We start from the raw sequence: 23,939 nt of genomic DNA on the forward strand, positions 1-23,939 counted from the left end.
GGTTTTGGTGCTTTATTTTACAGATCAATACTTTCCTTGTAATTTCCTGGAGAGAAATATGGACGTGTCTTAAAATCAGTCCCTTTTCACTTCTCCCTACATAAGACAAGTATAGCTTGATTGTATCGTGAGCAATACATTGCAACTTCAGACAGTCATGAATCATCATCCTTTTGCGTCATCACTGACAGCTGTAGAGTGGCACAAGGGTAATTTTCTCATCTATAAGATTTGACACAATGCATTGTGCAGTTATAAATGCCATGAACTCTAGCCATTAGAGTGATTTTGGACACAGCCAGTAATTTGGTTCTAACAATAAAGACAGACATTTTTGGAAAGGGAAGCTCAGTTTAAGTCCAAGTAATAAATTACAGTTCATTAGTGGAAGCTTTACTCTCTGAATATGTTAATAGTATGGTATATGCTTTTGGGTGTTTGGAGGTTTCCCTAGCAATTAATTCTGCATTGTACCTATTTTATCATCACTATAATTGTAACAAAATTACTTTGTCATTTTTTTCTAGGAAACTTCTTTAACCAAAGGATTTATCTACAGGTTGGGAAAATAACATGCAGCAATATGATATTTCAGCTCCATAAAGTTGGGGGTGAGATCAAAAAAAGATAGGTCATAATCAAAGCAGCAGAGACTGCTTAGTGTCGAGTATGACCATGGATGTATGATGAGAACTGGATACAGCGTCAGAGGTAGAGCCCTGTTCAGTCCCATGACAGCTGCTCAGTGGCGCATGATGCCAAAAAAGTTTAATTACCTAGGTATAAGATTACTCAGATCTTCTGCGTTGTGCAGCCCAATCGAGCATGTGCAATTCCTTCTGGTTTAGCCCTCCGCTAACTTGAATGGGGATAAAATGATTTCATTGTGTGGCTCTTCCAGACTCAGTTAACAGATCAAATTCTGATAGTGAAACGAGTCATTTTGCAGGAGTTGTGACACTAAAAATAAATTAGCAATAGTTTTTTACAGCTGCTTCTTTCACAGTGTAAACTTATGAGAAAAGGTCTTTTGGGCCCCTTGTGCAGCATGTGACGTTTGTGACGTTAACAGTTTGACCACTATGTCAAATTGGCTTCAAAGCCTGGCATTTGGCATGGGAGCTTAAATATAGCTCATGCTCCACAAATGCTGGATTGTACATTTCCCATAACTTCCTCTGATAGCTTCTTTTATTAGAATTTCCCTGCCTGGGGTGCCCCAGTTGCTCAGTTGGTAGAGCACGTACCCCATGCACAGAGGCTGTATCCTCACCGCATCAGCCGAGGGTTCAAATCCGACCTGTGGCCCTGCAGGTCATCCCCCCTCTCTCTCATCCCGTTTTCATCTCACTCAGCTGTACTGTCCAATAAAAAGGCCAAAAAATAATAATAATAATAAAAAAAAGAATTACCCTTAGAAGACATTAATCAACTGAGCAGAGTGAACTTCATGTGTAAAACCGTGTCCCTTTAATCAATAATGAAGATGACTGGTTGCATCCCTAATACTGTATGTACAGTATATAACAGAGACTATCATGCAGTGACGCACAGCACCGTGTAGCTCAGTCTAGTGCAGTAGTTGAAAAGAGAGCGTATACTGAGGTTCAGTGGTTTGCTGAATGATAGAGGAGTGAAGTGATGGAGGTGTTGGTAGCAGAATTGAAGGAAGTTGGAAGTGGGTGTCTGGAGGAGGAGGTGGAAGTCAGAGGAAGAGGGAGGTGAGGGAGAAAGAGAGTTTCACTGTAGGCTGCTGGAGCCCTTTGACAATACTTCCCACATACTAAGATGAAACACACAGCAGCTCAGGTTAATTCCAGTGGCAAGTGGGACTTGAAATGCATCTGTAAGTAATATGGAGCAGTAAGCAATAAAAATAAACTGTTGTATTATGATTAAGCCACCCGACAAGCCAATAATGATGAATGTGGAAACTCCCCAACATTCAAATACTGCCCGGGGAACGCTTTGCCAAGGTTCACTTCATTGATGCTGTCTGTAAGGGGCCACGGAGCCAAGAAAGTGGAGATTTTCCTCAGCAGACAGCTATAATTTACTGAGAGGACACACGCACACACAGAGCAGGACTCGGCTCTCTGCCAGCGCAGTAATCAGCCTGTTATTTATTTGTTGTATGGACACGAAAGGGGCCAGCTGAATACAAGTAGAAAGGAGAGGGAGAAGACAGCCCACAGTAATGAAAGGCAGACTGGATTAACCACCTCCACAACAGTGAATCACATCGGGACAAGGCCACAGACGCACCACCTGTGTGTGTTAATGTGTGTGTGTGACAGGATGACAGCAGGTGGGAACGCTGTGAGGAGATTTTAGAACCAAGGGACTTTGTCTTCTGCCATGCTTTACAATACCTTATCTCTACTTTTCTATCGTCTCTCCCACTCTCATTAGACCACCACTCTGATTGGTCTGCTGAAAACTGCTCGACTCCTGCGATTGGTGCGTGTAGCCAGGAAGCTGGATCGCTACTCCGAGTATGGTGCAGCTGTCCTCTTCCTCCTCATGTGCACCTTCGCCCTCATCGCTCACTGGCTGGCCTGCATCTGGTACAATGCATTAAGACAGGCATATATCAGTGTTGTCACTATATCAGCATGTTATAGAGGTGGACTGTGTGTTGTGAGGCAGAGAAGCATCTTATTTCAAGTTTATTTGATTGTAACCACAGTCAAATTGTAGAAATTGATACTGCAGGAGTTACTTTTAAACATCAGCAATATTTCTGAATCAATGTTAATCAAAACAACTATTTTGACAACACTATTAAGAGTTTGGAAATCAATTTAGTGTTCTTATCTGTGTACCTACTGTAGCAGCACTGTCTTTATTATTGCCATAGTCAGTAATTATAAACAGTACTATAACTGTTATTTTTTGCAGGTATGCCATTGGTAGTGTAGAGAGGAATGGTTCGATTGGCTGGCTCCACACGCTGGGGGACCAATTGGGAAAACAGTACAACGACTCCATCCAAGGTACTGAGAGGAAAATAATGTAGTACTTATACTGGTTAGCAGTATTGTAGTTGTTCTGTCTGTACTCAGCTGTAAACTATAGAAATCTATACTAATAGAAAACACATGCATCATCAAAATCAAATATGCTTTTTTGATTCAATTTGATTATGTAATGATCATCAGTGGCCTTCTGTCATTCTGTTAAGTGAAGACCTTTTTACGATAGTTGTGTAAAATTTCCACACCAGGTTCAGGACCCTCCATCAAAGACAAGTACGTCACAGCTCTGTACTTCACCTTCAGCAGTCTGACCAGTGTGGGATTTGGAAATGTGTCCCCAAACACCAACTCTGAGAAGATCTTCTCTATCTGCGTCATGCTCATAGGATGTAAGTACTGATGTCATGGTGAAAGTAACTGTTCCTTGGCTTCAGACCAGGGCAGAAGAAAGTGTGTTGTGTGTTTGTTGTTTGTTGTCTTTTGTTTCCATACACGTGCTGGCTCAGCTTGACTTGGTTTGACTCGTCAGCCCAGCCATTTGCATTTCCCTTACAACAGGGCTACCTGCTTCAATATGTGTCTTTAATTGATGACGTGTTTGTCTTGAATAGTGGTCAAAGGAGTGACTGTAAATACTCTTCTCACCCACACTATTATTAAACAACTGCCTCTGAAAAAGCTCCAATAATTCAATGGTAAACATGTTTTATTTCCTATAAATTCTTCACAAAAAAAGTCCCCCATTATTATGAAGCAGCAAAAAATGTTGTCACCAGCAGTAATGTAACATGACCCCCAAAACAGCTGAGAGCGAACACTATGAAACAGTAAAATAAAGCAGATATCTGAGATCATGAACAGGGAGACTATCGCTGGAGAGAAACTACTTCAGACCACAGAGACTCCATAAGAAGTTACAAAAGAAGTGTGAGCTGTACACACACTTTAAAAAACGTATTTCTTGCGTATACATACTGACATAAACCAGTGGAGACATCCCATATCCTTCCAATGTGAGATCAGATCCAGCTAGGTTGCCTTTAGGCTTCTGGAGATTATCCGCTACCATTCTAGTTGTTGTAGCAATGTCAACCACCTTCATTCACTCTCACCTCTCACTCACACCTCTTTTCTCTGCTCCACTATCTTTACTCGCCTGGTGTATTTCTGCTGATTTCTGTGATCTGGCCAATGTGAAACGCAATGTAGGAGATGGCTGAATTTCAGTCGGGCCTTTACTTAATCACAACATTTCTTAGACCAATATTTGTGGTAAGTCTCCCTCATCCAGCTCCTCTCAAACCTTTCTGCAGAGATTACTTTACGTCAGAGTTTCAAATCACTAAGATGTCATTTTTCTCTTTTCTAATATACTATTCTTTTTATAGTCCATGGCTGGACAGAGCCATCGATCATGCTTTTCATTCTGAAAGCATATCACTTAATGATTTATTAATAAAATCCATCAGCAGGGATTGTGATATTCCCTCTCATGCTTATCAACTCAGTGTCCTCTCTCCAGAGTAATAACCTCTGCAGGCTGGCAGAGCCCTGCAGCTCACTGATCAGGCAAACCATAGGATGAGAAAAATAAATAGGTCATTTAAAGGAAGTTCTCAGTCTACAAAGTGTCAAGAAACTAGTGATGGCTGTTAGCATGCAACTAATCATATTACATTTTGTTGTTCTTATGAAATAAAACTGAAAAAATCAATATGTTTTACTTTAGTTACAGTTACAAGGTTAAAATCAAAGGCTTGGAGGCACTTATTCAACACGGCTGTTTTTGGCTCCATTCCTCCTCCAAACAGTTTGACATTTGCTTGGCCAGGAAATAATAAGAACAGTTTACACTTTGAAGAACAATATTAAGTTGCTCTGGAATGCAAGTGTACTGCGAAACTGCAATGAGCATTATAAAATGTATATAACAGAGTTAGAAATCAGTTGTGTCCCTTGTGACACACACGTGCAAAAATGCACATAGTACTCACACACAGCAGTTTTAGTGAGTGATGTAGACAGTGATGGGAGCTGACAGAGGTTTAGAGGTTAGCAGAATCAGACATGACAACAGGACAAAACAGAGAGGATCATGAAGGATACGCCACAAAACACTCTGTCCTCTACAGACAAAACTCTTTTGGATCAGTCAAACTCCTGCTCTGTCTGTTCTGTTGACCACATGCAAAAAATACTTGTATGAAATACAAATGCCTTATCAATGTGGGGAGAAGAGTCAGTGTGCAGTGTTAGCATCAAAATATGTTGACTATTGTCATAAAACAAGCACGACACTAGATATTTCATGGTGATTAAAAGTAAGTAGTTTAAAATGTATTTCTTATCTTGTGACCATCTATTTAGTTTTCTTATAAAATGTAACTGTTCAATAATATGTGATTTAGCTTTGGCAAGAATGTAACTGAAACATTCACGCCAAAAAAGCTTATTTGAATTTGAACTTTTTCTCATGTTTAGATTTTTCTCTCAAACAGTGTCTACAAATGGTCTAAGCATATGCGTGATCATGTTGTTGTTATATTGTTTGGTTGTAGTATTTAACTGTATTTGCAATTCAGATTAATGAGCCCATTATATACACTGCTGTTATATTGATAACATCTCATACATAGGAAAGGTGAGTTTGCTATGTTCCACGAGCTCTCTTAGCTTTTGGTGTAATACATGAACAAAATAAACTCACAAATGTCGAGAGATGAAATACTCTTAAACCTATTTTCCTTGCTGAACAGGAAGCTACAACCAAACACCTTCTGAATTTAAGTTTCTCTCTTTTACTGAACTAAGACGAGCTTAATGTCCTTGATAACTCTATTCATGCTTGACATAAAAGAAAAAAAACTCACCAAGGCCTTGGTTCGTCTTTCCACAATCACCTCTGGTTTGGTCCAAATAAATAGAACATTTGGGCTCTACACATTGTTTTCACCCGCTGCTGATGCCCAACTTTTTTCTCGTTCCTCTCTCCTGTCCCCGCCTGCCGTGTCTTCTCTTACCTGGCGACATAGTCCTGGTCAGAGCCGCTGTAAATGACCTCTGTGCTGTATCTCATGTCACCAGACTGACCTTGGTCGGTTTTGTGTCACAGCTGGGTGTCGAGCCGTGTTCACTCTCAGGCTGCTGAGACTCCTCCTGCCCTGTGATGTGAAAAGGAAAATATGCTTGTACTATTGAATAAAGTTTGGAAATCTAACTTAATGATAATAACATTAATTGCATACCATGATTTAAGTTGTTTGTCTAAGAAGAACATCACATGATAAATAGCAAATGTAAAAAAAAAAAAAAACATTAAAAAAATAAAACATTACTACAAATTTTAAAATACAAAAGAATACAAGTCAGTTTGACTTTTTGGGTTTTAAAAGAGAATACAGAAAAAGTTGTGCGGACTGTCAGAGGGAGTTTATTCCACAACTCCAAGTCAACTGTCACCTTTGGTCACAGTATTTTTATCAAACATATCACCCAAGGGTGTCAGGCTTAATCATATTTTATTTTTATTTAATAATATTGTTATTTAGAGGACAGAAAGTGAAACACAGAAATGTGTCAGGTCATATCAGTGTATCAAGTGTCCCTATACTCTCTGTTAATGTATATGTTTCCTTGTTTCCTCCCTCCTCACGCTTCCAAATCGTTCCCGATGTCTCGCCTTCACCTTCTCCCACTTCCAGCCCTGATGTACGCCAGTATCTTTGGGAATGTGTCAGCCATCATCCAGCGACTGTACTCTGGGACAGCCCGCTACCACACCCAGATGCTGAGAGTCAGAGAGTTCATCCGCTTCCACCAGATCCCCAACCCGCTCAGGCAGAGGCTCGAGGAGTATTTCCAGCACGCCTGGTCCTACACCAATGGCATCGACATGAATGCTGTGAGTACTGATCCTCGTGCACCCAGATCCTGTGTGTGTGTGTGTGTGTGGGTGTGTACACCTAGTCTGTTAATGTTAAAGCAGAGTGTTGCGCATGAATACACACAAACGGGAGGAGTATTTTGAGCCTGCGTTGTACATTAATAGGATGATTGGAAGACTTGCTCTCAGCATGCATGGTCCGACACCCTCAGAGAAAATAGGAATGATGTGAGTATCAGAAATAACATGCACACACACTCACACACACACACACACACATACTCAAACATGTACAGCTAGACAGGTTAAAATATCTGTAACATGCATGAACCTTCATCAGTCTGTTCGCATGCATGAGGGCTTATTCCCTCTCACACGCTCATGCTCACATACATGTTTAAAAACACACACACAGTGAGATACCAGTCAACCTCAACCTGAACCTTGTGAGTCACAGTGTATAGGACAGTGCTGCTCACACACACACACACACACACACGCCCTCTGTTTTTCTGTCATGAAGGCTTTGACTCAGATGTGACATGCATGCACATGAACTACACATGATCATCATGTGTAGTTCATGTGAACAGAATATATGGCTCTGTTTGTGTGTGTTAAGCTATTGTTTGACAACTCAAATTAATTCAAGACTATTGGTATTCTGTCAGCCTCAGCTTTTCAGCTTTTTCACTGCATTGTAAGCTGTTTCATAATCTCTGCTCAGAAATGCACTTTACTAAAAATATCTCTGCTCATTACTTCAGGATGCCTCCTCTGCATCCAAGTTCTTTTTCAAATTGCTCTTCTGAGTATAATAAGTGCCACATATTTGTCTGTGAAGCCTTACAGAAGCACAGGGGAAGTCTGTTTGGGAGGAAAGTCGCAGTGCAAACATAATATTTCATCAGTGAAATCTTGTTTCATTTCAGCGCAATAAGTGAGCCATTGAGGTAGAGAGGAAACCAATTTGACAAGCATCCATGGGAACGTATTTTTTTTGGCGTCGGCCCCCTCCTCCTCCTCTTCCCTCGTTATGTTCCCTCTCTTAAAGGCCCAGTGGAGTGCAGTGTAGTGAGCAGTCTGAATTATGGAATGTTTACTGTCATGATTAGTATGATAGTGTGAAGTAGACCCTGTCTGTGTCCACAACTGATTTAATCAGCTGTGACCTCCTTCATTCATGAGGATGGAGAGAATAATAATGTGGCTCTGATGAGGTACTGGTGGCTGTGGGAGTGTTGTGATGAGAGTAGGAGGTAGAAGAAAGAAATCTGTTGTATCATTTTGATGAGCAGAACACTGAATCTATTCTGAGGATGCTCTTTTGCAGCTGACCTCCAACCTAAATTAATACGTGCAACTTGCTCAGATGCTTGCACAGATCAATAACATATAGAATAAAAATCTGTTCTTTCATGGTTATTGTGTTATTGACTTTGGGTGCTGAAGCACAGCCATGGCCTGATGGGGCTCAGATGTGCTCAGTTCAGTGGAGGCAGAGAGGATAAGATTCCTTTAGAATGATCAAATTGAAAAGCCTGAATGTGTATGACAAAACCTGTGATGGATTTCTGCTTCGTTTATGTTTGGTCTTAATTGAGTTGGTGAGTTGGATATTTTCTGTTCATTTTTGGGTTGGAGAAACTTCTTAGATGGAGACTTAGAGAGGGGCGATAGAAGTTATTGCAGCATCCATCATAACAAACACCATTTTATCTACTTTTCTATCATACTATTTAAAAGACATTTTAGCACCATATTTTTTAACACTGGACACTTATAAACAGAATACAGGGACACAAATCCACTCATGTTGTGTAGGACCTCGGAAGTGCAACAAAGGGTTTAGTGCTTCATCATAGGGTGTCATTTTTATTAAAAAAATTTCATTAAACTCTTTCTCAATAAACTCTCTTACTTTCCAGCCACTAGTCCAGAAGAGAAAAAATAATAATAATAGAAAAAAATAGGGCTGATAAAAATGTTAACACACTCTTTTTTTTAGTTGCCTGCAGTTATTACTGTGTTTTGCATCTGAGGATATACAATGTGGCCTACCTTTTTTGGGGGGTTCCAGTTTGCTACGTTCAACAAGCTCTCTTAGCTTTTTTACTCAAATACATCACAAACAACTCTGTTAAATGCCACAATCGTATAAACCCAAGCCAATTAGTCATTAAAACATACCTCCGTTTGAAAAGGCTACCCTGCTTTGCTTTGTGCTAGTGGGGTTAGCTGCTGAACAACAGTCCATCACTGCTGCTGCAGCTCACTTGTTCTCTTGCTCAGGGGCTGTGTGCTTTGTGCTACTGAGTTAGCTGCTGAACAACAGTCCATCACTGCTGCTGCAGCTCACTTGTTCTCTCACTCAGGGGCTGTGTGCTTTGTGCTACTGAGTTAGCTGCTGAACAACAGGCTCAGGAGCTGTGCACTGTGAGCGCAGCACATTGTTGTCATCTGACAAGCCTGGCACGGCGACACTGACTGCCCCGTAGCTCGAGCTGGCCGGCTGGGAGATGTGTGCAGCAGCTAGTTGACAACATTCCACAAGCCCTTTTAGCTTTTTTAGTCTAATAAATGCGTGAATGAACAACTCTGTTAAAGGCCACAATCATATAAGCAAAATAGTCATCACAAACGTACCTCAGGCTGAAAAGACTACCCAGCGTGACAGTTACTGCTTCAGGTGTATGTTTTGTGCTTACTTGGTTAGCTGCTGAATGAGTCTGTTGCTGCTGTGTACTGCAAGCGCAGCACATTGTTTTAATCGCTAACCGTATCGAACTAATGTTACATCATGTGTGACATGTCAGAAAACACCTAACATTATCATCATGAATGTAACAACAAACATGGCCATTGTTAACATTTTGCCTGCACTTCCTCTTTCATTCTTGTGTGACTAGCTCGTAATAGCTTTGGCAAGATATCCACCTAGCCTTGAGGAAGACTCCAGTCATGTGCAATGAGTGCACAAGCAGAGTGTGTGCAGGCAGACAGGTAGCATGTCCAAGTATTTCCTATGAGCTGAATGAAACAGCTGAATGGACGGGTTTATTATAGGCCTGCGACAGCCACAGACACTGGATTTTCGTCTTGTATTCATCAGAACATTTGATTCATTGATTGCTATCAGGATGTTAAGAAATTTTCCACAAATATAACAAAAATGCATCAAGAATCACTCACCTACCTTAGCTGTAAGAGGAGTTAGTGCATTAACCATACAAAGGTTAACATGGCACCTCTGTCATTGTATGTTAAACACAATAACCAGTTTCATCATAATTTGCTGATTTCTTGGATGATTTAAATGTATATAAATGATGGATGTATGTATATATTGTATATACTTAAAAGCATTCATTGTGTCCCCTTACTTCACCAAACCTACACCCTTGGCTGACCTTTAATAGGCAGCATAATGCCAGACATACAGTGACCAGTGTGTGTGTGGCCACAGCTGTAGCAAAGAGTAAAATGTCCCAGAGGCTGTATAAACAAAGCCCATAAAATCATGACTTTTCCACACTAAACAGAGGCGTTGCATAGTGGAGAAGCTACAGCAAAGACTACAGTGATATATAACAACATTTATATGAACAACAAGAGTGTAACTCTTTTAAGTCAGCAGTTCAGTTAAATGCAGCATTAAGCTGCAGCCAAAAGAACACCTGACACAGCTGGCCTGTAAAATCTGACTTCAGCACATTTTAGGGTTTTACCTGACATCCCACAAATCAAATAAACGGTTGTTGTAATAGTAGGCTATTATTCAAATCGCCGAAAAGGAAGTAATGATGTTAGACTTAGTTTCTGTGTGTTTCTGTCCCTAAACCGGTCCTTGAAACGTTTGAAAAGGTTTGTATGAAGGGAAGAGATCTTTAGGGAGAGATGGAGAGCGGTAAAAGAAAGTGTGATTACTGGACTAAAAGAGTAAAGGGGCGATGACAAGAAATGAGGCCCACAAAAAGACAGTAACTCAGGAACTAAAGACCAAGATGGCAGGTGAAAAATATCAAAAGCGAGAAATAGGTATTGGCTGATGGAGAGATGAAGACGGAGCTCAGTGAAGGCTGAAATGAAGAAAGTAGCTTGAAGCAGATGAAAAGGAGAGAAATGGAGAGGAAGAAACATGGTGTGGGTGTTTTAGGTACGGTTCTGTTCTGTGCACTCAGCCAGAGAGTTACAAGAGAAGCCCATAGCCTGCTGCTTAAAAGAGCTGGGGCCTCCCATGCTTCCAGTGAACTCATTAAAACTGCACCAATTCTTCATATTAATTACACTCTACGGGCCTGCTGACTCTGTTCCGGTTGGCCCTCTGAAATATAGTTTGAAAGGATTTTGCTGCGAAGGTCTAAAAATCACTTCATACGCCTTTTAGAGTAAGAATCCAAACTGCTGATGCTCGTCTTCTAGTTAGAGGTTAAAATAATAAAAGATTGAATTAGAACCATGGTTAGAACCAATACCCTCTGATAAATCTATAGGCACTACAGTCGTGTTCATTGGTTGAATGGTGTAAAAACAGTAAAAGGCTGATGTCTTTTAAGTGTTCACCAGCAGGGATGAGGCCAATAAAGACAGTAACGGCTCCACTTTTTATTACTTCTTTTAAAGCATCCATAATCTGTGACATTCATTCGACATGAGCTTAATGATTTGGACTCACCGTATCTGTCACCGGCTGCTAATAGACTGTATCAATACTGATGTAACCTTTCTCTATCAATTCATTCGCTTTCTTTATCTTTATGCCACTTCTTCTCCTTCCTTATTTTTCCCTCCTCTCCTCTTTTCTTCCAACTCGTAATTTTCCTCACCACCTGTCTTCTTCTGTTTTCTCCTTCTCCTTCTTTCCTTCCCTCCCTTTCTATCCCTCATTCCCTACTTGTCCTTGTCTCCCCCCTTCCTCTGCTCCCTCACTTCCTCTCCCCAGGTGCTGAAAGGTTTCCCAGAGTGTCTCCAGGCGGATATCTGCCTCCATCTGAACCGGACATTGCTGCAGAACTGTAAGGCTTTTAAAGGCTCCACCAAGGGCTGCCTCAGGGCGCTGGCCATGAAGTTCAAGACCACCCACGCACCCCCTGGTGACACGCTGGTCCACGCCGGGGACGTCCTCACCGCCCTCTACTTCATATCCAGGGGATCCATAGAGATACTGAGAGGAGACGTGGTGGTGGCCATCTTGGGTACAAAACATACATATTGATATATATAAAGCTTTCAATATATGGCCAAATCCCAACGTCCCCACCCTGAAGTGTTTCAGTGAGACCAAAGGCCAAAGTGGAATACATAGAAATGGGACAGCAGTTTGTGACATTTAAGTTCATCTTGTTGATTTTGGACTTTTTATTTTACATTTTAAAATATATAATAAAAAAAAAACAGCAGTAGATATACACACAAATAGAATCATATTCAGTCAGAGGTTTCAGGGAAACAAGGCTCCATAATGTTTCAAGAGCTTATTACTTTTTGACTGTTTAATAAACTGAGACTTTAAGTAGAGAATCAGTCCTGGGAGAAAACATCAGACGTTAGGTAGTGATTTAGAAAATTCCTGCTTGTGAGTAAAAAAAACATTGCATATACAATGAAATGAATCAGATATTCAAGAGCGCTATCATCTTGATTAATATTTCTTTGTTTGGTTATCTTTTACGTTCTTGGGCTTCCCTGGTAAGCCATGATAACCCTGTGTTTAATGTTACAGCACCATTAACTGGGAGTGTGGACATTGGGATTTGGCCACCTGAGCCCCTGTTCCCTTGTTAGGTTACTAGAAACTATATCAGAACCAGCAACGTGACAACATCTGGAATTGTTTCTCTTGCAGGACATTACTTGGAAGTATAAACAGTCAAGAATGTAGTATGAATGCCTGTAGGTTTAGTCCATTGATTGCAGGCAAACTCAGGGCTGCTTACCTGCATCTGATATCAATCTAGACTGCAAAAAGTATGTAACAGTCCTGTTTCATGTCCTGTTGCCTTTTTTTTGGTGAAATGTGCATTAGCTGGTAGCACCATCTGCTGGTAAACATAGAGTGTTACCCCTAATGGTTCAGTGTAGATTCAGGATAACAACAGAAAGACATATAAAGGCTTTTCTTTCTTTTCTCTTTTCCCAGGGAAGAACGACATCTTCGGTGAGCCTATCAACCTGTACTCCCGACCAGGTAAATCCAACGCTGATGTGAGGGCTCTAACCTACTGCGACCTCCATAAAATCTTCAGAGAAGATGTTCTGGAGGTGCTGGACATGTATCCTGAGTTCGGAGACAACTTCTGGAACAACCTGGAAATCACCTTCAACCTCCGAGATGTGAGTTAACAAATGTCAGAACAAACAAAACTCATCAACAGATAACTAGTCTTCTTATTCATTGCGGTCGAAAAACAAATTAGTTTCAGCCAGATGTCAAAAAAGACAATTTATAATGACTGGTTCAAACAGCTATCAGCATGAGTGAATCCCAATCCTTCTGATGAAGGAGAGGAAAGAGCACCTGATTCTTACTGCAGCTGCTTTTAACATCCCTGCAGTGTTTCCTTGAATAAAAACTATCTGATCCTCATTTCAGACCAACATGATCCCCGGCTCTCCAAGCAGTGATGACTCCAACTGTGGGGGATTCAACAAATTACGAAGACGCAAGTTATCGTTCCGAAGACGTACAGAAAAAGGTAACCCATCCTTTACCTGCTCATCTCTCACCTCGACCATTTGTTTTGTTGTCACATAAAAAAATAATTGACCTGACTGTCTGAATGGTTACACAACTTCAGTAAATTTCATTTGATAATTTGGTTTGATTTGATACCATTATCTATGTCAGAGGTTTTTTTTGGCAGTCTCTGAAAACACCTGGACTGACCAGCCTCTCTCTTTTTTAATCTTTCCTGGCACACCTCTGTCCAGACGATGCAGATGCCGGAGAAATTAAAAAGTCTCATAAGTCTGTGAGACGAAGACAGAGAGAAGCAGCCAACAACCAAAAACAGGAAGAGGGACCCAAACGTCAGTGGGAGGCGCATCGAAGCTCAGTGTCATCACACTCCAGTGGTGATGAGGTATTACAGCAGTTTTCATTACCACTTATTCTGAAATACTAGCTTTTTCTGTGGTTGCCATTGTACACCATGGCACAACAATGTAGCATCCCATTGTACTCAAAAAACAACCTTCAACATGGAAAAGTGCGATGGAATGGTCATTCAAGCCGGAATTCCAAGTTGAAAACTCGGGAAAACATGCAGTTACAACTTTGTAGTCGCCATTTTTATTTTCATTCAGTAGGAGCTGACTCCTCCTGTCTCTGTGTACGTGTACCAATCTGTTAAATCTGCTGCTGTAGTTGCTTTGTGAAAAATGTTTGTTGTTGGAATGCAGAGAATACTGACCCTGAAATGTTGGCTCCAGACTTACAATAGATTGCAGCATAAAAGGTGGTGTTAATGCCTTGCATCTACACCTGTTATAGGGGGAGGAGTCAGTTGTGACCAGACTCGCCCCTCCACCGGTAATGTTGGAGAATCCACAGGTTCAGGCTCCAGCCATGAACTTCAACGAGAACAGTGAGGGTGATGGAGACCCCAAGACTGGTAATACCTGCAACGCCCTGTCAGGTAAAACACAGTGTGAACTGTACAGCGATGCCTGTCCAGTGTTTAATTACACACACACTCACTGTCTCCTCCTCCACCTGTCTTCTTCTCCCCCAGGTGCATTCTCAGGTGTGTCCAACATCTTTAGTTTCTGGGGGGAGAGTCGGGGAGGTGGTCAGTACCAGGAGGTTCCCAGCTGCAGTCTGGCTTCCCCCCCTCCCCTCAACACGCCGCTGCACAGCCTGAGCCGACAGCAGCGCAACCAGCTGGACACACGCCTGGACCTGCTGCAGAAACAGCTCAACAGGTATGACTGCTTCTGTGTGTGTGTGTGTGTTGGTCTGGCTGCTGCTGCTTTTTTGATGTTTTGTTTTGTATCAAACAGTTGTTGAAGGATTACGGTATTGAAGTCTCTGTTAAACGCTGCAGTCTTCTGACACTTTGAGTCATCTGACAGGCTGAGAGCATTTCTTTTACCTGGCTGCCTCTGCAGGAAGCCCTTCTCTCCAGTGCAGTGGAAAAAGCGATATTTTCCATCCCTGTAGCCTTTAGCTGGATGAGCCTCCTTTGTCAGGTCTTGTAGAGATCACAGGCCGTGTGTCTTTGTGCTGGTGTATCGCTCTGAGGCTGGCTGCGCCTCCAGCTGAATGCTCAGAGTTTTAACGCATGATTGACTAGATGCCTCTGTTGTGGATAGGATGTGTCAGCAGGCTAGAGGTGTATGTGGTCTACTCTCTGGATGAGAGTAGTGGTGTGTAAGGAGAGAACATCTGCACATATGGTGAAGTCTCTGTTGGACCACAGAAAGAAGAAATGAGCAGAACGAGACCTAATTAGCTGTATGGGAGCCTCACATAGGAGCCAGCAGGTTTGATGCTAAAACTTCCAATATGTGTGTAGCACACTCTCTCTATTTCCACAGTGTGACTACAGACCGAGATAATTGTTAACTAACAAGATAAAGTTGTGGTCTCCGTGGGGAAAATGGATAGTTATAGCTGCAAACATAACAGAGGAACAGCAGGACGGGAATAGAACTGCAACATAAGCAAAACAGAGTTTAGAAAAGTGTAATATTTAGAACAGAAAGTTTATATAAGTGGAGGGAGACAAAGTTATGCACACACAGTGCCTAGCAGTAAGCAGCGGTTGCTAATTAGCAGTCAAGGCTACCAGTCATGAGTCATTACGACTTGCTAAGATCTGGGCACATAATGACTTAGAACTACTAGCAGTCAGCGTGTTAAGCATCCATTACATCAATGTTTGTCAACTTGGGTGTCAGGAATTAATTTCCAGGGCTCACCAGATGGTTGTGGAGAAAAAAAATACTAATAGTCCTCCTGTATTTTAACTGATATAATGATAAACAAAATGTGACCCAGGAGGATACAAAATCATCCATTTACTTTAAGTGGAGAGAACTAAAGGTCCCAGATAATGTCAGCAGAAGACACAGTTTTAATGTCTTTAATGAAATGAATACAATGTATTAAAGGATCAAATTTTTAGAATATAAATGTCTTCAGTTGCTCATCCATACACACTGTGTGCAGGTTGGAGAGTCGCATGTCGACGGACATCGGAGCGATCATGCAGCTGCTGCAGAGACAGATGGCTCTGGTTCCTCCTGCCTACAGCGCTGTCTCATCACCACCTCAGGTAGTAAGACACTTATACACACACACGCACACAGGGTATTTACGTAGAGGCTGGTTTCCGCAGGGGTTGTGACAGCGAGCATCTGTCTTTGAGAAAGACTAAGTCACCCTAACATCAGGAGGCAGGATGAACAACACTTTTCTATTGTTATCAGAGACTGACCCGAGCTATGAATAGACAGGAGGCTACACTTCCTCCAGACAAATAAGATGTTGTCTCTTGCAGGCCTCACCCTACCCTGGTCCGAGCCCAGGACCGGGTCCAGAAGAGAGACAGGTCCAGCCTGTTACACCTCTGGAGACAGACACCCTGGCGTCTCTATCACAGGTGAAGCACATAGAGTAGTCAAATGATTACTGTGCTGATATGTATTAATACATGTGACTGTATTCAGTGGAGCTAATTGACTGTGTTTACTGATTGAATGATGTCATTGGTTTATATTATGGTCTGGGCCAGATCTAGGTATTGTTGATGGCCTCCTTGCTACTAGTTAACCATTACTAATGGTTCATTATACAATGGCTTATTATACAACAGTCATTTGATATACAGTAAATGTTTTAAATCATATATTTTTCTGAGAACATATATCTACAAAACATAAACACATGTGTGTACTGTATATGCATTCATTCTATCAAAATTCAGGAACTGTTTTTTTTCACCAGATCTTCTCACCTGCCTCTCAGGCATGAAGGTTTGCTTCTGAAATGTATTTTTTCGTTGTTAACCACAGCACACAGAGGTCAACCCTCATGAAAAGATTAGTCATATCTGAAATTTGACTATGAAAAGTGATAAGAACAAGAGTTGTAGCTGTCAGGAGGGACGCGCGTGACCTGCAGACAAGATGGCTGCGTAGCGCGGTTGCTCTTGCCCTCCCCCTCCGAACTTTTACATATTATCCATCTATCTCGCATCGTTAACTGAACATCTCCTTGCCCGGAGTCTCCGCAACTTCCGTGTATACGATGGCTGAAGGTTTGAGAAGCAAAATCGCGTTTGACCCTCTGAAAGACGATGAAAAGCTTGAGTCATTTAAGCTAGCTGTATCGTCCATGCTAACTTCCGCAATGAAAGAGCAGCAAATCTTTATCGAGAAACAATTTGCGAAATTTGAAGAACAGCTGGACAACATAAAAACAGAGGTATCGAAGAACTCAAACGAAATTAAGAAGCTGAGAGCAGACCACAATGGGCTCTCCACACAGCTGGCTAAATCCGAGCAGTCTCTCCAAACTACCTGCTGCAAACTTGAAGCAGACTTGGCGGAGTTAGAGGACAGGTCCCGCAGGGATAATGTTCGCATTATCAACCTGCCAGAAAAAGTTGAAAACGGCGACGCAGCGGGATTTGTTTCATCCTCGCTCACCAAATGGTTCCCCGCTCTCACCGGTATGAAGATGGAGGTGATGCGGGCTCATCGTATAGGACCAGAGCGCAACACCGGATCCCGCACCCTGATCTGCAAGATGCTGCGTTACACCGACCGGGACCGCATCCTGAAGGCAGCCAGAGGCTCTCGGACAGAAGTCAACGGCAAAGAGATCCGCTTTGCAGCGGACTACAGTAACTACACCATCAAACGGCGCCGCTCATTCTCTCAAGCGATGGAGACAGCGAGGAAACTCGGTTTTATTCCGTTCCTGATTTACCCGGCCAAACTAAAGCTGTCCCGCGGATCAGAAGTGCACCTCTTTGAGACCCAGGCAGAGGCTGAAGACTTCCTCGGCGCTCAGACCCGGCCGGCGGACTGACGAATGATTCTGATGTACTGGTATACACGGAAGTATTATCCCATGCAACCATAATAACACACCTCAGAGCATACTTGAAGATACTGTGACTCTATTTTCCTGCTAAAATGAGGGATGCTGTTTTTTGTTGGTTTATTATAATGCTTACTTTAGTGATTCAAGTTCCAACAGGTGATATGGATGAATAATTACAGTTTTGCAGTAGAGTTTGATATTTTTTGCTTGGTTAATATTCTCAAAAACTCTTAACTTTGATGGATAATTTTCAATTTACATTATGACCAATCTCTGCTGTTTTTTATTTTTCATGACATTTGATTGGTTATACAGAATATTGTTTGGGGGATGGAGGGGCGGGCTTTCGTGATGTATGATAGCCAGCTTTCTCAGTTCAGGTGCCCATATAGTGGGTGTTCTGTTTGTGGCCACTGCCACCTTGTTATATGTTTCAATGTTAGATGCGAGTTCGTATTTTTCCTTTTTTCTTTTTTCTTTTTGGCGACATGGGGTTGAATATTTGGATCTCCATATCTCTGACTATTACTCATATACAGGAACACAAAACTCTGCCCAGCCTTATCCGTTATAATGTCTATGTTACACATTGCTAGCTGGAATATAAATGGTTTAAATGCCCCTATTAAGCGCTCAATGTGTCTTGATTGGCTTAAAAGACACAAGATTGACGTGGCTTTCATTCAAGAGTCACATTTTAAACACTCTGACAAACAACGCTTGTCGAACCGTTATTACTATACTTCAGCTGCGGCTACTTTCAACTCCAAGAGCCGTGGAGCCCTGGTGGTATTGAGGCGTAGCCTATCCTTAACAATAGTTGGAAGCTATGAAAGCGATGATGGTCGTATTGCTTACATTAAAACAAACATATATGGTCAGAGAATAGCATTTCTGTGTATATATGCCACAAATCATTTTAGTCCAGAGTTTTTTGGCACAATCAGCAAGGCTTTATATGACCTGCAGGACTTTTCAGTTATTATTGGCGCTGACATGAACGCTGTCCTTGATCCCTTACTTGATAGATCTAGTGCACCATCTCAACATATCCCTCCTTCAACAACTGCCCTCCAAGGTTTAGTTGACGATTTTAGTCTCACAGATCTATACAGAGCTGTTAACCCTTCTTCAAGACAATATAGTTTTTATTCATACAGGCACAAGACCTATTCAAGGATAGATCATTTACTGGCTTCTGCAACCTTATACACTGAAATTCATTCAGCTGTGATTCATCCTAACTCTTTATCTGACCATTGTGTTATCACATCGCAGCTCACACTTGCCAGGACTCCATCTAAGGCCACGAGATGGCGCTTCAATACCACATTACTTAAAAACAATGATTATTGTGTCCATTTCAGAAATAATTTTAAAACATTTATCTCAGAGAATGCTAACTCAGTAGAGGACCCTCGAGTACTGTGGGGCGCAATTAAAGGGTTTGTGAGAAATACAACTATTTCCTTTGCATCATATCTCAATCGAACTAGACTGGGCAAAATTAATTCACTTGAAAACGAATTACAAAGGCTTGAACAGGCTCAGCAGGGGGTTGGCGCCACAGATGACAATAAAAAGAAAATTGACACAGTCAGAGTTAAGTTGAACAACATTTTGAGATTACGGGCTGAATTTCAAATTCATAGGACTAGAAGGAACTATTATTTTAACGGCTCGAGACCAAGTCACCTGCTCTCTCTTAGTCTGCAAAAATGTGAAAAGTTTTCCAACATTGCAGCTATCAGCTCAAACCAAAATCTGTTGACTGCTCCCAAGGAAATTAACACTGCATTCCAAAATTTTTATGCAGAGCTATACAAATCTGAAATTTCATTGGACAAAACTAATTGTGAATCCTTTTTACAAGATTTAGAGCTTCCCACGCTTGAGCAAGAAGATGCTCGGAGTTTGGGAGAGCCAATCACTCTGACTGAGTTGAGAGGTGCTATAGCTGGTATGAAAACAGGCAAGTCTCCGGGATGGGATGGGATACCCCCAGAGTTTTATCTCACCTTTTGGGAAGAACTGGGACAATATTTTTTAGCCATGATTCATAAAGCTATTGAAGTTGGTTCCTTTTTCAATGACATGAATGCCGCCTTGATAGCTGTACTACCCAAACCCAATAAGGACGCCACGAAATGTGGGAACTACAGACCATTATCTATCCTTAATGCAGAAATAAAAATCTTTGCCCGTATACTAGCCTCTCGAATAGAACCCCACATAGCCACACTAATTAATAGTGACCAGACAGGCTTTGTGAAATCAAGACTTGCTTCTGACAATGTACGGCGTCTGCTTCATGTAATTCATGCTGCCAGGGATATTCCCTCTCCATGTGCAATATTGAGCCTTGATGCAGAAAAAGCCTTTGATAGGCTAGAATGGGAATACTTGTGGATGGTTTTGCAGCGCTTTAAGTTGGGTTCAACTTTTATTAAGTTAACTAAACTACTATACAATAACCCATCTGCAATGATTAACACAAATGGCATTATATCAAATAAGTTTAATTTGTCACGCTCGTGTCGACAAGGATGTCCGTTAAGCCCTTTTCTTTTTATTTTGTCATTAGAGCCCCTTGCACAGAAAATTCGTCAACACCCAAATATTTCCCCCATCACTTTTAACAACACCACACACCTCATATCGCTATATGCTGATGACATATTATTATATTTCGACAGAGCAACCTTATCATTACCGCATATTCTGGATACTTTTCACGAATTTGGTTCTCTATCCGGTTATAAAATTAATTGGACTAAATCTGCGCTTCTCCCTTTAAACTCTAAATTGAACCTGAGCTCATTACCTCAGCACATCCCAGTGGTCAAACAATTTAAATACTTGGGGGTGGACATTTTTCCTTCTTTAACTACTATTGCCAACAAGAATTTTCAGGGCATCTATAATAAAATTGAGGCGGATCTAAATAGATGGTCTCACTTGCCAAAATCAGTACAAGCTCGCGTGTCAATAATTAAAATGGATATTTTACCACGCATAAATTTCTTTTCTTCGATGTTGCCCTTACCACCCCCAATTGACTACTGGAAAAAAGTACATTCTCTGGTCTCTAAGTTTATTTGGGGAGGGAATCGGCCGCGTGTGAAGTTAACTACACTTCAACGAGACAAGACAGAGGGTGGTCTTTCCGTGCCCAACTTCAAATATTATTTTTGGTCATTTGTATTGAGACCACTCACAGATTGGCTTAACCCCAATTCTGATCCGTGTTGGAAACCTATAGAAAAGAACCTAGCATCCCCACACAGGCTAGAGGATCTGATTTACTCCACTGTCCCTTTGAAACGAGCTAAGCTGCGACTTGGTCCCATAATGAGTTTCCTCTTATCAACATGGGTTATTGCTGAGAAGGAATCTAAGAATACACGCAAATGGCACACGCATAGTCCACTCTTTCATAATTATTCCCTACTCACTGGGGGGTTCCCATTCTCATCTCCAGACTGGAGCTCTAGGGGTATCCATGTTTTAGCTGATGTTTATAATGAGAATGGGCTTCGTGATTTTAATGATTTGAGACTGTCTTACCAATTACCTGGATCATCTTTATTTCTGTACTTTCAACTACGATCATCTATGAAAGCGTATGGAGTGCCATGGAATTCTCCTCTTACTGCTCACCCTTTGCACTCCATACTGTACAACAGAGGACGAAAAAGAGGTTTGGTTTCCCGAATTTATTCACTTATCCGGGACGCTTCTTATAAAACCCTCCCTATTGTACATGTGTGGTCTAACGAAATGAAGCACTACATCGGAGGTGACTCATTGAACTGGGAAAAGATTTGGTCCTCAATTGTCTTTGCTTCTAAAAATCCAAACCATCAACAGATCCATTTCAATTATATCCACAGGACTTACCTCACTCCGAGGAGAAACTTTCTCATGAAACGTTTATCATCCCCAAATTGCACCCTGTGCTCAGATGGACTTACAGGCTCATATTTACATATGTACTGGGAATGTAAGGATGTGAAGCTTTTTTGGGGTGAGGTCTGTTCTACTTTATCTAATGTACTTGAAGTCACTGTACCATGCTCTCCCATTGTGTTACTCCTGAATGATACCACCTCATTAAAATTGGCATGCTGGAAAAGACGTATCCTCCTAACGGGCATCACTGCTGCCAAAAAGATGCTGGCTTTGCGCTGGAAACCTCCACATACAGTTACCAAGCCCCATTGGATTAACACATACATTGACATAATAAATATGGAGCTTTCAGTGGCAAGAATGCACGGTGCTGGAGCTGATACTATTCTAGCATGGCAAACAATGGCAGATAAGATCAAGGAATTGCTGTAATTTCTATGTCTATTTGCATCTCTTGTTAAAACATGGTCTGTCTTATCCTGTAAGAGTTTTATATAGATCCAAATTTGGGGGGGTGGGGGGTCGTCGCCTGGTCCTTTTTTATTTTTTATTTTATTTTTTTTATTTTTTTTATCCATTATTTTCCTTATCTTAATTTCTATTAGATTGCAATGTACCTTTTACTTGTACTTGTTTTCCTCGAAAAGCAATAAAAAAGTTGTTCACAAAAAAAAAAAAAAGAGTTGTAGCTGTCAGTCCCAATGACCCTTCGGTTTCTGTCTCTGCAGATCCTGGATTCCCAGGACTTTGAGGAGTTCCCAGCCAAGTCTCTAGACTCTCTGCAGCCCCAGGACCCCCCACTGATCGACACCAGCCAGGGTCCGCTCACCCCCTCTGGACTGGACAGCCTGGGGCAGCATCTGGAGCTGGAGCTGGGACTGGGGACTGGGGTCATTTCAGGGCCAGCAGTAGGTTCAGGTTCAGGTTTAGGGTTAGATTTAGGCAGCGGGGCAGCAGTAGGGTCGAACTTAGGAGCAGGGATAGACTTTGGTTCAGGGGTATGTATGGGGGCTGGGGCCGGGCCAGTGGCTGGAACAGGGGTATCTTCCCTGGATCCTGAAACCCAAAGGAGGATGTCCCTCCAAGAACCACAGACACCTCTGGACTCACGGACACCACAGAGACACAGCTCCGACCCAGGGGGGAGCTAAGGAAGAGGTGAAGGGGGGAGGAGGGTGGGATGGAAGGAGGGACACAGAGAGAGAACGAGAGATATGTTTTATCCTGCTGTTTCTACTGTTCCTCGTGGCACTTTAGAGATCAAGAGGCACCTACTGAACCTACCACCAAAACCCTTTAGGCACCCAGCTACTGTATCTTCATCATTTCACCTCTGACCTCGAGAAAGGACACACAGCTCACAGAGAGTGAAGCCAGGCAGGGGTCAAACAAAGGGTTGAGGCCTCTCTCTGTCTCTCTCTTCCACAAGTCTCCCCCCGCCGAGGAAAAATCTGGAGCTTTCTGAACTCCACAACAGTACAACCTTTAACCAAAACCACAAACAGAGCAGAGAGGAGCTCTGCCACTTAATGAACACAGTCCAGGTCAACACAGACTGATCTGAAGCTCTCAGTCATCCGCTGAGGATGACACACCTTCATACACACACATAAATGACTGCTAACCTGTAGAAGAATCCCTTTACTGCTGTATCCAGTGTTGGATGACTGACAAGAACAAGAAAAGACAACAACGGACAGAATAATGACGAAACAAGTAGCCATTTACGTCTTGCACTGAAGATCCTATTGATATAATGATTATTCTCTTCTCTATGTCCGTGGCGCTTCCGATAAACTCACAAACTGGTTGGTAAACTGTAGTGTTAGCTGGCCTAACAGGAAACCTGCTGTCCCGTTCTGTTATTGGTTCCCTTCCCCCTGACGTCCTGCCCCAAGAGGCGGAGCTGACGCTCCCCCCTTCCCAAGAGCACACTGGATTGGCTGGTTTGCACCTCAGGGGTGGGAACTGGAGGGTTAAAAGCCATGAATTTTCTCGATGAACATATCAGCTGCCCTATCATAAACATTGTACAGATTTGCTAGTGAGTGAAGAACATATGGCATGCTTAGGCAGCGTCCCAAACAGGTAAACTGGCAAACTTACAGGATTA

The 23,939-nt window shown here is 42.0% G+C and overlaps 1 protein-coding gene across 1 annotated transcript in view; it reads left to right on the top strand.

Annotated features, from left to right (window-relative positions):
* Window positions 1-22,977, top strand: part of kcnh2b (potassium voltage-gated channel, subfamily H (eag-related), member 2b) — a 269,252-nt gene extending 246,275 nt beyond the window's left edge. Inside the window, exons 10-22 of the mRNA XM_073488708.1 lie at window positions 2,413-2,567; window positions 2,902-2,996; window positions 3,227-3,367; window positions 6,680-6,879; window positions 11,804-12,056; window positions 13,001-13,194; window positions 13,454-13,556; window positions 13,792-13,943; window positions 14,354-14,498; window positions 14,595-14,784; window positions 16,034-16,139; window positions 16,365-16,466; window positions 22,555-22,977. Coding sequence (XP_073344809.1) covers window positions 2,413-2,567; window positions 2,902-2,996; window positions 3,227-3,367; window positions 6,680-6,879; window positions 11,804-12,056; window positions 13,001-13,194; window positions 13,454-13,556; window positions 13,792-13,943; window positions 14,354-14,498; window positions 14,595-14,784; window positions 16,034-16,139; window positions 16,365-16,466; window positions 22,555-22,977 — 2,259 coding nt within the window. The remainder of the gene's footprint in view (window positions 1-2,412; window positions 2,568-2,901; window positions 2,997-3,226; window positions 3,368-6,679; window positions 6,880-11,803; window positions 12,057-13,000; window positions 13,195-13,453; window positions 13,557-13,791; window positions 13,944-14,353; window positions 14,499-14,594; window positions 14,785-16,033; window positions 16,140-16,364; window positions 16,467-22,554) is intronic.
* Window positions 22,978-23,939: the final 962 nt, after the last annotated feature.

This window comes from Pagrus major, chromosome 19, assembly GCF_040436345.1.
Source record: "Pagrus major chromosome 19, Pma_NU_1.0".
Lineage (NCBI taxonomy): Eukaryota > Metazoa > Chordata > Actinopteri > Spariformes > Sparidae > Pagrus > Pagrus major.